The following is a 15,270-nucleotide window of genomic DNA, read 5'->3' as shown; positions in this document are numbered from 1 at the left end:
GGGCCAATGTAAGGATACCAACATGGTTGGGTACTATAGAGAAAATTGACAATGTAACGTTGGCCCTACGTTGGCCCAACATAGGATACCCAACGCCAACCATTGACCAACAATACAACCATTTACCAACGTTGGCCCAACGTAGTCATGCTGTCTGGGTCAGTGGCAGCAAGAACAATTCTCTTTAATAAAAGACAATCTGCCTGAGAACTGGATACTTCAAGTGATGGATTTTGCTAAAAATAGAGGGATTAACTACCAAGAAGAAATCAAAGCAGCTTTCTATGCCAATTCCCAAATAACAATGCATCCTATTGTAAATTATTATCAAAAGGGAGATGGCCTGGTCAAAGATACATGCATTATACTATCTGAGGACCTCAATCATGACTACCATGCTGTAGACTATTACAAATCCTTAGTAGATGGTCACATTAAGGATCAGCTAGATCCCGAGAAACTGATAATTTTTTCTGATGGGTGTGCCGCCCAATACAAGTCCAAGGGACCCTTTGCAGACTTGTCTCTGAAAGAAATTCCAATATCAAGACATTATTTTGGTTCAGAACACGGAAAGAGTGTGTGTGATGCAGAGATAGGTGTCTTGAATAGAGCTGTGGATAGGGCTGTTATAGGGAAGAAAGTTGTTATAAATAACACTAAAGATCTCTTTGAATTCTGTGAAAAGAAGTTGATATTGGATGAACCTTACACAAAAAGGAACTTTTTCTTTGTAAAAGCAAATGAAATTCCAAGAGATCGGCCAAAGACAAATGTCAAACCAATTCCAAACACAAGGAAACTACACAATATTGAAAACACAACAGAACCATACTTGATCAAAGTGAGGAACCTATCTTGTTTTTGTACAAACTGTATGAAAGGAATATCTGAAACTTGCCTGAATTCTGATTATGTGTCAGCCTATCAGTCAAAGAAAATTACTTTGGTGAAGACAAAACACGATGCAAATGCAGGAAAGGATATTAAAGATGTAACCAAGGAGAATAAAGAGACATTGAAGGAATCTTCAGAGACAATGGTAACCAAAAAAGACAAAAGGAAAGCAGTGATTCCAAAAAAGCAATTAATAGGTGATGAGGATGATAAAGAAAACACAGAACAGGGCAACTGCATTAGCAAGAGAAACAAGAAGATTACTTTGGTGAAGACGAAATACGATGCAAATGCAGGAGAGGATATTGAAGATGTAACCAAGGAGAATAAAGAGACATTGAAGGAATCTACAAAGACAATGGTGACCAAAAAAGACAAAAGGAAAGCAGTGATCCCAAAAAAGCTATTAACGGGTGAAGAGGATGATAAAGAAAACACAGAAATAGATAACTGCATCAGCAAAAGAAGCAAGAAGATCCAAAATCAAACCAAAGCATCAATACGAGAAGGGACAAAAGCTAGAGGGGTTGTTGATGGAGAGAATGAGGCCTATTTATCTATTAATGCCTGTAAGAATTTCGAGGATCTAGAAACTATAACAGAAGAGATAAACCTATCACCCATCTCAGGAAAACCTACTGAAGTTACCATAATTACTCACAAAAGAACAATTGACAAAGCTTCTATGTCACTTGTACCACATGATGAAGATCTGACTAATCTTTTTCCCTGCCTGATTTATGGAGATGGGAACTGTCTTCCAAGGTGTGGTAGTCTATTTGCTTACGGTAGTGAAGATAATCATTTGGATATCCGTGCTAGAATTGTATTACACTTGGTGAAATACAAGGACATATACCTAAATGTGGACTTTATTAGAGATGACAACCTGAGGAAACCCTCAAATGATGCTTGCACATTTGCCATGTTTTCTGAATTCTACACTGTGGAAGTTCTGATAGACCGAGCAATTCAAAGAATTTTTGAAAAAGAAGTTTTATCTGTCAGAAAATCAGGATCATATATGGGAGCTTGGCAATTGGCTGCTCTTGCCAATGTTTTGGAGAGGCCAGTGCGCTCGGTATATCCCTTATATGGAGGTCAGACTGTTAGGAAAGACTTGAATAGAACATTTTTTCCTTTTTCAAAAGAAAAACTGGATCCAGTCTACATCTTATGGAGTAATATAAAAGGTGATGCCATTCCAGAGCATCAATGGAAGCCAAACCATTTTGTTGCCTTATTACCACTTGAACCAACTGTGAAGCATGATTATGACCATGCAGAAGACTGAAGAAGAAGGCGAATTAGAAGTTGTTGCTTCATTTCTTGTGGATATTGAAAACAGCATGGTAAGATTTTCTTTTAATTCAATTTAAAGCAACTGTTTGTCATTTGTGATTCGGTAATTGTGTCCCCCTCAAGATTTTAAAGTACATAATATTTTTATATTTAAATAGTGACTACCTGTCATATATATGTCAATATTTTTTATGAGGTAAAAAACTGGAATTACTTAAATATCAGTTTGCTAATAAATAATTTGTCTTTTAAAGGAACCCAGTGATATGGATTTTGATGAATCTACATTGACAGAAAGTCTTGATATTTCATCTTTAATATCAAACTTGGTAAGGAAATGATATTTACTAATTTTGCCAAAAGTGCTATGGATTTGGCTTCAATTTTCTGATGATAAATGCACTTTTTTGTATCCTGAAGCATATTTCATTAAAGATGGATTTCATGATCAGATAGAAGAAATTCAATTTTGGTCAAGATCTTTTTGTATTTCTGCTTGTTATCTCATTTTTGTATCTCCACAATTCTATTCCTTCCTCAGGACGAAGATTTATCACCAGAGATGTCTCCTATATACCCTACACTGAACGGGAAGAAACAGAGGTGAAAATTATTTTGTAATAATTTTTCCAACTATTAACTTGGTACAAATAATTATTTTATTTAGTTGAATGTCTATCTAATGGGAATCAACTAATCAAATACAGTCAACTAGAAAATGAGTTTCATATATGTCTTTTAAAGCAGTACAACTATACAGAGAGATACACCAGTACCAAATGATGTAGCAGAACAGTGTGTTGTAGCAGAACAGTGTGACGTAGCAGAACAGTGTGTTGTAGCAGAACAGTGTGACGTAGCAGAACAGTGTGACGTAGCAGAACAGTGTGACGTAGCAGAACAGTGTGTTGTAGCAGAACAGTGTGACGTAGCAGAACAGTGTGTTGTAGCAGAACAGTGTGACGTAGCAGAACAGTGTGTTGTAGCAGAACAGTGTGACATAGCAGAACAGTGTGTTGTAGCAGAACAGTGTGACGTAGCAGAACAGTGTGTTGTAGCAGAACAGTGTGACGTAGCAGAACAGTGTGTTGTAGCAGAACAGTGTGACGTAGCAGAACAGTGTGATGTAGCAGAACAGTGCGATAGAGCAGTGCAGAGAGATGGACAGGAAATAATCGCAGCAGAGAGAAAAGAGAAACAAAAACAGTTGGATACACGAAGGTTGGATTATCTATAGTTTTGAAAATAAATAATGTATAACAATGATACAAATCTGTATTTTTATAATCAGTAGCATCCCAAATCTATTTACTTTAATAATACTGTAGATCACTATATTTTCGCGACACCTTATTTTCGCGACTAAGCTATGTGGTATTTATAAGCGAGACAAAATTTTCGCAAGTTGTGGTTTTTGTTTTATATAAATATTAATAATACAAATTTAGGCGAAAATAAAGTTCTCGCGAATAAAAAGTGATTTACAGTATCAAGTTGTCAGAGGTATGTGAGTCAAATTAAGTTAAATATTGTGTATGTATGACTTCACTTTCAATAGTTATCCAGATGGCACTTACATTCAAGTGAAACATGGACTTGATATGTACCCCGCTGTTGTATGTAAAAGTCTTAGTTTTTTTACATGTTTAATAATGTTGAATTCTGTTTATATTTTATTTTGTTACCTCAAATTTTCTTCTTTTTTTTTTAAAAATTATGTTAGAATTTTCAGTATTATTTGTATTTGAATGATGCTTTGATGAAATACCTTCACAACAGGAGATAAGTGTAGAATTGTTTGTTTTATTTATAATATACCGAGTATCGTAATCTACAGTCTTTCATTTTTTTAAGTAACGTGCAATACTTATTTATCACTTAAAATTTATTAAGGTTTTTAATTAATCTTTTTTTTTTGGGGGGGGGGGGGACTTGATTCCTTTATAGACAATTTAGATTTCATTCTAATTGTTTTCTTTTTTTACATAACCAGGTTGATAACTGGCCATGGGTAAAATATTTTCACAAAATCAGACCTGGCCAATGGACCATGCGTGATACTACCTACACCATCCTCCAGGAAGATGTCTGTTGTGTCCTTAAACCACCAGAGATTGCACAGAATGGTCGTCGCTTTTTCTACGTATTTCAGGGTAAATTTGTACTATTTAACACAAATGTTTTGGAAATGTTATTAATAAAATTCTTCTAACTGTACATGCAACTGATAGTAATAAATTACTTTTTTCACTTTCAGATTTGGATAACTAGCAGTCATGAGTGAATTATTCAGTGATGTGTAGACCTGATAGGCACTTTATAAAAAGACCAGATTTAATGTGATTTGAAATGTTTATTCATAAACAGTATCAAAATTGTCAATTGGTAACAATATCAACAATTTAATCTGTCATTTGATGACAATAGCAACAATTTAGTCTGTCATGTGATGACAATAGCAACATAGTGATCTGTCAGTTGCTGATGATAGCAACCAAATAGTCCATCAAAATACTGATGATAGCAACTTTGGTTATTTTTAATCTATCAATATATGAAGGTTTATACACTTTGTAACAAAAGTTATTTAGGTCATCTGAATAATATATTATATTTCTTGGTCATGGATATACTGTTTAAGCTTAACTTCTCAAGATTTTCTCATTGACTTTGTTGCTATTGTCATAAAAATTCCGTCAAATTTCTGTCAAATTTTTACAATAGCAACAATGAATTTTTAAATGTCAATAAAATTAAAAATAAAGAGGCCTGTGTTTTTATTTTTTAATTTTGTGTCATGTGAGGTTCATATCTACATCATAAAAGCATAAAAATTGTGAAAAGAAAAGATTTCAAAATGACTTGTTACAATTTCATCAGTGTGCACTTTTCTATGGAAGATGTCAAAAGTGTTCAGCTCAGTTTCATTAAATCGTTTCAAGATATTTTTATCAAACATAATATGCTGATATGTATTAGTGAAGCTACTCAACTGCATCAAAAACTTCACCTTGCAAATTCCTGAGACCTTGACCTCCATCCTTTTTAATTTGTATTTCGCTTAGTTTTAAAGAAATGATTTAAGACATTTTTAAAACATCATTTTTCGACCCCCATTTGACCCCCCGGGGCAAAATCAAAATTCCGAAACCTTACTGCACATCTACATGACACCACCAACCATCTCCCAAAAGATGATTAGGCTACTGTGTAAAATGTACGAGGAGTTCAGGGAAGACGGGGCTTTTTGCATAAAAAATGTCATTTTTCGACCCCCATTTGACCCCCCGGGGCAAAATCAAAATTCTGAAACCTTACTGCACATCTACATGACACCACCAACCATCTCCCAAAAGATGATTAGGCTACTGTGTAAAATGTAAGAGGAGTTCAGGGAAGAAGGGGCTTTTTGCATAAAAAACGTCATTTTTCGACCCCCATTTGACCCCCCGGGGCAAAATTAAAATTCCGAAACCTTACTGCACATCTACATGACACCACCAACCATCTCCGAAAAGATGATTAGGCTACTGTGTAAAATGTAAGAGGAGTTCAGGGAAGACGGGGCTTTTTGCATAAAAAACGTCATTTTTCGACCCCCATTTGACCCCCCGGGGCAAAATCAAAATTTCGAAACCTTACTGCACATCTACATGACACCACCAACCATCTCCCAAAAGATGATTAGGCTACTGTGTAAAATGTAAGAGGAGTTCAGGGAAGACGGGGCTTTTTGCATAAAAAACGTCATTTTTCGACCCCCATTTGACCCCCCAGGGCAAAATCGAAATTCCGAAACCTTACTGCACATCTACATGACACCACCAACCATCTCCCAAAAGATGATTAGGCTACTGTGTAAAATGTAAGAGGAGTTCAGGGAAGAAGGGGCTTTTTGCATAAAAAACGTCATTTTTCGACCCCCATTTGACCCCCCGGGGCAAAATTAAAATTCCGAAACCTTACTGCACATCTACATGACACCATCAACCATCTCCCAAAAGATGATTAGGCTACTGTGTAAAATGTAAGAGGAGTTAAGGGAAGACGGGGCTTTTTGCATAAAAAACGTCATTTTTCGACCCCCATTTGACCCCCCGGGGCAATATCAAAATTTCGAAACCTTACTGCACATCTACATGACACCACCAACCATCTCCCAAAAGATGATTAGGCTACTGTGTAAAATGTAAGAGGAGTTCAGGGAAGACGGGGCTTTTTGCATAAAAAACGTCATTTTTCGACCCCCATTTGACCCCCCAGGGCAAAATCGAAATTCCGAAACCTTACTGCACATCTACATGACACCACCAACCATCTCCCAAAAGATGATTAGGCTACTGTGTAAAATGTAAGAGGAGTTCAGGGAAGAAAAGTGTGACAGACGGACGGACGGACGGACATGCTTAACAACAATATATCCGAACTTTCTTTAGAAAGTGCGGGTATAAAGAAGGAAACGGTTTGCATTTTTTAAAGATAATAAATTATTTTATAAAGGGTCTGTTAGCCCCCCCTTTCCAGAAAGCTATACGAATTAGCCAGGCACGTAGCATCATCTTTAAAAGGGGGGGGGGTTAGCCAAAGAAATATTTTTTTCTTACCTGGAAAAGTTGACAAGCAAGGAAAAACCTTGCCCAAAGTCGAAAAAGCTACTTATTTCAGTACCAGTTCCTTGGCATACAATACTACATTTCCGTTATTATCCCCTCGCGCAACTAGTTGCGGTGGGGATATAGCATCGCGAATGTGCGTATGTGTGTGTGTGTGTGTTAGTGTGTTCGTTATACCTTGTGGACAAGATTGACAGAAAACCTTTGCATTCACCATTCTCAGCGTTTACATACTTGTGTGGCAGTATAAAAGGACGAATCCTATTCATTTTCAAGTTCATTGTTGAAATATTTCTTCAGATGTTGCGTTTTTACTGCCTCGAAACCCTAACATTTTATATACGAGTTGACAACAATCATTTGTGGGCAAGATTGACAGAGAACTTTTGCATTAACCATTCTCAGCATTTACATACTTGTTGGTAGTATAAAAGGACGAAGCCTATTCATTTTCAAGTTCATTGTTGAAATATTTCTTCAGATACTATCGCGTTTTCAGTCTCGAAACCCTGACATTTTATGTACGTACGAGTTGACAATGATCATTTCCGCAAGGGAACCAGTTAAAGTCTGCGGTAACCAAATCAAAAGACTTCGATGAACGTCGCACTTTTATTACCAAATTCCAACAGGTGTCTGGGAATTTGGGGTGCACGTTATTCCTGAAAGCTGTAAATACAATCCACAAGTTCAGTTAACCTCTCGATGTACATGTGTACATTATTATTTTTCACTATGAAAAAAAATGCACATTGCCTGGAACCTTGAGATATACTTAGGTAGGTAAATAATTAAAATCACTAAAACATACATATAGCATACGTGATGCATAAGGGAAACTGCCCAATTACGTATGCACATTATGCCACCCCCCCCCCCCTCCCCTTCCCACTAAAATGCTAATAAATGCAATTTGATTTTTGTTAAAAAGACATCCTCCACCCCCGATAATTTTGATTAAAAATAAATAGTGCTGAAAAACAATTTAATATATAATAAACTTTACTACCCCAAATTAGGTATCCATGTTACCCCCCCCCCCCTTTAGCCAAGACGCTTTGCTCTTTGCATTTTGTAAAAAAAAAATGGATCATCAACAACATCCCACTAATAATTTTGTCAAAAGTGAGGGAGTTGATCCTAATGTTGCGGGTTTGAATCCCTTTGTGGGACGTGGAGACCGTGTAAACCAAGGGCCCATGTCCCAATAGATGCTGGCACAAAAAGATTTCTCACTGCTCAATGGTTATCAGTTCCTATTATAGAAAAGAATGTGCATCCCTCCGCCGGCAAGCCTTCATATGAGCAACAAATTCCTGAGAGGGACATTTGACAAAATACATTGTACTATCAATATTTAACATGTTTAACGTCCCTCGAGAGAATTTATCTCTTATAAGGTATTGCCATTACCACTGAAGTTCCTGTCGCGAGGGGATGCTCCGCTTGGCGGTGCCCTTGTATAACTTTACCGTAGTATAAACTGTGTGTGGGGGGGGGGGGGGGGGTTGGGGGGGTTGGCAACCTGTCTATCAATGAACATTTTCAATAGAAAAAGTAATGTTGGGGAAAAAGTGGGGGTGAGGCTAGGCCCCTTGACCCCCCGTGCGTACAGGTACAGAGAACTAATATGAAAATGGGTTGAACAGTTGAATGTGAACCGTAGTTGTGGAAATTAATAATTATTAGAATTATTAATTGTGAATTCAATAAAATCACGGTATATATATTTTTTCACAGATGTACATGTATGTCAGTTACACGGGGTTACATGAGTCTCTCTCTCTCTCTCTCTCTCTCTCTCTCTCTCTCTCTCTCTCTCTCTCTCAGATATTGTTTTTTACACACTTTACAAAAAAGAATTGAGAAAAGAATGTTTTCCGTTGATTAACGAAAAATAAGCTAAGAAATTATTGTATCAATTTTGTGTTTCTGCTCTCAATTCTCTGATCTAAAACAAAATGTGTATTTAACTCGGAAATCTACATGTACATATGTTTAGATCCTACACTAAAACTTTGATTAAATGCAGCTCAGACTTTATATGACATATGTAACACGAATTCAGGTCGATGCTATTTTAATTAGTCTTTCTTCGTTACATGAGCACATGAGATTAAATTATTCATTTAGAATTTCATTCAAAGTTTTAATACTATGCAGTGAATCAATTAATTTACAAATAAACTAGAAGTACTGTGAGCAATAAGCTCACTAAATGATACCCCCGCTTCCCATATGAATATAATGGCAGTGTCTATGTTTTGCTCTGAAAAATCCAAAATATATGTCAGATAAAAAAGTAAAACAGGAGGTGCACAATATGGCAAGCCGTTTTACTATTTATTCGTAAAATAATTTTTTCTTTCAATTTGAGAGATATCTCTTTAGCCTATAGAGATATCTCTTTGACTAATAAAGATATCTCTTTAAACAAAAGAGATATCTCTTTTTGATGGAGAGATATCTCTTTTTGTAAGAGAGATATCTTTATAAGCTAGAGAGATATCTCTTTCAGCTAGAGAGATATCTCTTTCAGCGAGAGAGATATCTCTTAAAGTTAGAGAGATATCTCTTTAACAACTTTAAAAGAGATATCTCTCTTAGTTAGATAGATATCTCTATAGATTTTCAAAAAGAGATATCTTTCTACGCTAAAGAGATATCTCTTTTAATGAAAGAGATATCTCTTTTCAAATCACCCTTAAAATAACATAATTAATTCTCCCGTTGAAAACGAAAGCGAAACAGGAAGTAATGTTTGTTAAGTCGTTCGTTTTTTTTTGATTATTGAAAAAGAAAAAGGAGAAAATGGATTGATTGGTACAGGTAAACAACGTTTAATCGCTTTATTGTTTTAGTAAATTACGTACATACATTACATACAAGCTATTCCAAATGGGTAACGAGCATTTTATAGCATAAATGTAAGTTGAAATTGTTTTCAAACTAAATTGTTCTCCAAAGATTGGTTCCATATATTGATTTCAGGCACATAGCATCGTTTTTGAAAGGGGTCGGGGTGGGGGGGGGGGCGCAACTAGAGAGATTTGTTTTTTATACTTACCAGTAAAAGTTGACCAAACTCGATAATCCTATTTCAGGAGGGGGGGGGGGGTGTTAGTGGCCAATTTTGTTCAAGACCAAATTCCTTTCACTTCCAATTTTTATAGCATAAAATACTACATTTCCATGATATCACTATACTGTTATTCTATACTGTGGTAAGAAGTGGGGGGGGGGAGCAACAAACCATTCAATGCACGTTCTCTATAGAAGAGGTATTGTTGCGCCCCCCCCCCCCCCTCTTGTTGCTACGTGCCTGGATTTAGATCAAGGGGCAGCTGAAGTCGGGATATAGAATGCAAATTTAATTAAAACAAATAGGAAATGCATGTGACCAAATTCGTCAATCACGGGAATACAGGGTCGATTAAACATAATCCTGATAGAATGTTTTTCTTTAATTTGTTAATAGTTCAGAAATAAAAATGTCCAACATTCCTTTTTTAATTTACACAGGGATGTATATACTCATTTTCAATATTAACTGTAGGACGTTAAACAACACACATGTACAATCAATTTATATTAACTGTAAAGCCTTATGACCCCCTTCCAAAATACTAGTACTCTTACAATTAAGAGACAGACACAGCTAGAACAATCAAACAGTGTCTTCCAACAGGCCCTCACTGGGTCCATAGTACATTCATCATTCTATGATGGAACATTTATCTACTTTTATCATCATATACTAGTACAAATACAAATACAAATATTTTATTGGCACAAACACAATTACAGTAATTGGTAAAGGCCCATAGAAAACATAGTGATAAGTATGAAAATACAGTAGAACACAACTAGGATACAAACAATTGGTGTAGCAAATTATGTATTGTAATTATCAAATACTAAATACATACGTATGATTCAGTACAATATAGTTATTCATTTATGACTAAAGTATTTTTTCTTATATCAGATATTTGACATAAAAATGATGATAATATTTTAAGAACATTTTTACAACTAGTATTCATCAATACTTTTAAGAATTTGTCATTATTATCAATTGTTTGGTTAAAGTCAGGGAAAGTGGATAATTTAGTTTTGAATATTTTTCTCTGTGCTTCGTATTTTGGACATAGCAAAATGAAGTGTTTTTCATCCTCAATATCAAAGTTTTGACATACTTTACATATCCTATCATTTTTATTAGTTTCAACATATCTACCTTTTTCAATTTCTAAGTTATGTGCACTTAATCTAATTTTTGCTAAAAATGATCTATCATGCAGTGACTCTAGTTTGTCAACATAATGTGCACGTTTATTATTAAGACAAAAGTTCTGATAAAAAGACAGTTTTGAGGAATTCATAATACTTGCATTTTGTTCTTGTAATATTTGATCATGAATGCGTTGTTTAATAATGCCAAGCACTGGTTTCATTGACATATTTAAATTTGTTAAATAAGAAAATCCTAAGTTATTAAGACAAGTTTTTAAACACAGAGACCATGTGTTAGTTTCTTTAGTTTTGATAAAAATTTCATGTGCCAATGTATGTTCCATTGAAATTAAATGATCAAGGTATTTGATAGCAAACATAGTTATTTTTGATCTGAGTGGGAGTCTCCCGAGTTCAGAATAGCAACCGTTATTTGAAGTTTTGCAATGGACTCCTAAGATTTCTTTTAAAAATTTAATATGAAATTTTTCATAAGATGCTGAGCCATAATTTTTTTGTACGAAGTCAATACCCCATACTTCGCTCCCATAAAGCAAAATGGGAATTATCATAGTATCAAATAATTTTTCTAACAATTGACAGGAATGATGTAAACCGAGGGATTTCTTTACCTTGAATAAAGCTTTTCTGGCTTTATCAACTAACCGAGCTGCAGCAAGATTAAATTTGCCATTACATTTAAGATTTATACCAAGATAACAATATTTGTCAACGGTTTCAATACAGGTACCATTAATAGTAAAATGGTTTAAAAAGGTTTTACCATTAGAATTAAATACAATAATTTTTGATTTTGATGTATTAATCTCAAGCTTCCAATTAACACAATAATTTTCAAGAGTATTAAGGCCACATTGTAGTCCATCTGGACTACTTGACAACAAAACTAAGTCATCTGCATATAATAAGCAGTGTATTTTTGTGTCCTTTACCAATATCGGATCAGAATCCATACTGTTCAATTCATCAACAATTTTGTTTATGAAAATGTTAAAAAGTAATGGACTTAATACATCGCCTTGTTTAACACCCCTTTGAGATATAAAGGGTTCACTTAAACCCTCATGAAACTTTATTTTGTTCGTGGTGCTTGCATACATAGAGTAAATCACATTGAAAATTTTCTTAGGAACACCATTTTTTAGAAGTATGTAAAATAGACCTGTTCTCCAAATAGTATCAAATGCTTTTTTCAGATCAATGAATGCTGCATAAACTTTTTTCTTTTTGAGTTTGTAATGCTCAATTATAGATCTTATAGAAAAGATATGATCGGCCGTTCTGCTGTGTTCCATAAAGCCAATTTGATTTTTGCTAATTTGATTATTATCTAGAGTAAATTTGATTAATCTCAAATGTATGATTTTATTGAATACTTTTCCTAAGTTGGAGCTAATCGATATTCCTCTATAGTTGTTTGGGTCAGATTTACTACCTGTCTTATGCAATGGGACAATAAAAGTTTCATTCCATATTTTAGGGAACTCCCCTTTTTCAAATACAAAATTAAAAAGTTTAGTAAGTGACCCGAGCAAAGTATGTGTACTATTTTTTATCATTTCATTTGATATTAAATCAATAGATGGAGATTTACCATTTTTCAAAGATTTAATGGCTTTAAGTATTTCACTAGATGTTATTGTACTATTTAGTACATCCATGTCGAAATATGACTCTTGTTTCTTTTTTAGCTCTTCAAATTTTTGAGTAGTTTCCCTTTGAAATGCATTTAAGTTCGAATTATCCAAAGATAGTTTTTTAAAATGATCTTTAAACTTGTCATGAGGTAATACATCTTCATTTGGGCACTTTGATGACCGATCAAGTTTGTTAATTAATTTCCAAAATGATTTTGGATTGGAATTAAGAGATTTCTCAAGCTCAGTATAAATCTTAATTTTGTTTGCATTGTCTCTGCTCGTATTTACATCGACGTCTGAAACGTGAACGTAATGAATAAAATGCTTTTCGATATTCAGCATTAAAAGGGAATTTGTTAACTAATTTTTCATAGTTCTTGACTGAGGTTCTTAGTTCATCACATGAATCTGAAAACCATGATTTTTTGTTATTATTTTTTTTAAATTTTCTACGATTTACTTGTTTATTTCTCATTTTAACAAATTTGGCTGACATATTGGCTGTTTCAATTAGAATTGAGTTAACTTCATCCACCATATTATTAACATTATCAAAATCTTTTCTCATGAAATTAGTAATTTTACGTTTTATAGTATCACTTTGAATGTTAGACTTGAATAACATAATGGCTTGATCTGTCCAAATGAACTTGCCTGGTAAAGGGGGAAGTTTTGATGATGTACTGGTACATTCTGTGTTACACTTAGAAATTAAACCACATACAATAGGACAATGATTTGACAAAGCAGTAAAATCCTCTACTTGAAAAAATCCTACAGATTGTAAAAGTTCATTGTATACAATGGTATAATTTACAAGGCTACACCCATTATAAGTAAAACATGTTGGTCAACCAAATAAATCACATGTAGTTCGACCATTCAGGATTCTTAAACCTGCTTCTTTACAAACATTTAAAAGATGTTTACCACTATTATTTGTTCTTTTGCTATCTAGATTATTTCTAGGCAAATTTACATCATATTTATAAAAAACATCATCATTATTTGAATGATTCAATTCATCATGTAAAACAAAATCAGGCATAGTGTTGGTGTATGCGTTAAAATCACCTTGAATTATTATATCCCCAGCTTTGCTAAATTTAATTATGTCCTCTAGTAGAACTGAATAAAATGTTTCAATATGATCTACTGTACAAGTTGTACTTTCAGGGGATATGTAAATAATAGCTAAATAAATATCTCTTTGAAAACCAAAAAAATGTTGGTCAAGCTTAATCCAACATACATCTGAATTATTGGATTTTAAATTTGAAATACCTTTGGAAATGGAGCTTTTAGCATAAATGCTTACCCCTCCAGAATTTCTTCGGGCTTTTTTGTTTTTTTTTTCTTGTTTTAGCAACAATTAAGTCAAAACCTGGCAAGTCATTACACTTATTTTCATTTTCTAACCAGGTTTCTACTAAACCAAGGATATGGAAATTTGAAATTATCTGTAAAAAATTACTATCGTTTTGTTTGCAAGTTGAAAATCCTTCAATATTCCACATTGCTAACTGGAGGAGTGAAGAATTGTCAAATCTTTTTGATATTTTGGAACTGGACATAATTTCACAAAAATAAAAATGGGTTGTTTTGAATATTGGGATGAAAAGAAAAATGATATAAATTTGTAAAAATAAGTACCATATAGATACAATATCATGACATTCAAATTAAGCAATATGATTTCATATTCAAGCATCTGAATCAAGTAGGTATACATACACATGACATTTCAAATAGGAGTATTGTAAGCATATAATGATACAAGTATATAAAAATAAGAATAACTGAAAAAGACTTTTTCCAGAACTTTTGAATAATCTGTAGAGGAAAAGCAAATGTGTATAAGTACCTACATATTATTATTATATTTTATCTGGTAAATTGACATTTTCTGTTTGAATGTAGAAAGATTTTTTTTTTCCACTTTTTTAACGTAAAGTAAGGATTGCTTATTTAAGTCATCAATAGACCAGAATCATATGCAATAATCACAATCACAAATCAAATGATTCCTGTTTATACAGCTCGGGTGTTATTCTGCATCCATGGAGCAACGGGGGGAAAGTTTGGGTGGTGATGCCACGGCGGATACATGGTGGGTTGGTTTTGAGGTGGACACCATTGGAAACTGTACGGAAAACTTGTGTGACTGGGCGGCATCATATTGATATGCTGAACAGGACTGTTAGGTTGAAAGTTATCATACATGTTAGGACTGGATGACGGTCTTGACATATCAATGTTGCCCATTTCTAGTTTGACATTTTCATGGGATGGTGCAGAAGAAGGACGGTTGAAGGGACCATTTCCATGTCCATGTCGGCTGTAGTTTTGTCTGTTTGGTATCTGCGGATACAGGTTCATGGCGGTTTTCAGATGTTTGATCATCGTTATGAGACCAAGGTTGTTAAGGTGTACATTGTCATGAAACATGTTCTCTGATGGTCTGAAATTGTCAATAACGGTCACATTCGGATAATTCATGCAGACAGATCGAATAGTACGATTTGCTTCCTTCACTATATCTTCAGGAATATCCCTCCTGC

General features: G+C 34.3%; 1 protein-coding gene across 1 annotated transcript; it reads left to right on the top strand.

Moving 5' to 3' along the window:
• The first annotated feature begins 2,198 nt into the window (after window positions 1-2,198).
• On the top strand, window positions 2,199-5,072 carry LOC134238355 (uncharacterized). Its single transcript, XM_062720498.1, has 7 exons — window positions 2,199-2,249; window positions 2,454-2,528; window positions 2,741-2,802; window positions 2,944-3,420; window positions 3,758-3,815; window positions 4,193-4,352; window positions 4,457-5,072. Exons 1-7 carry the CDS (start codon window positions 2,247-2,249, stop codon window positions 4,468-4,470), a joined length of 849 nt encoding a protein of 282 aa, XP_062576482.1. The 5' UTR covers window positions 2,199-2,246; the 3' UTR covers window positions 4,471-5,072.
• The last annotated feature ends 10,198 nt before the right edge of the window (window positions 5,073-15,270 follow it).

This window comes from Saccostrea cucullata, unplaced genomic scaffold, assembly GCF_032062105.1.
Source record: "Saccostrea cucullata isolate Sc308-1 unplaced genomic scaffold, CSIRO_AGI_Scuc_v1 ctg787, whole genome shotgun sequence".
Classification (NCBI taxonomy): Eukaryota; Metazoa; Mollusca; class Bivalvia; order Ostreida; family Ostreidae; genus Saccostrea; species Saccostrea cuccullata.
The sequence above is the reverse complement of the archived record's forward strand: the minus strand, read 5'-3'. Positions and strand labels throughout refer to the sequence as shown.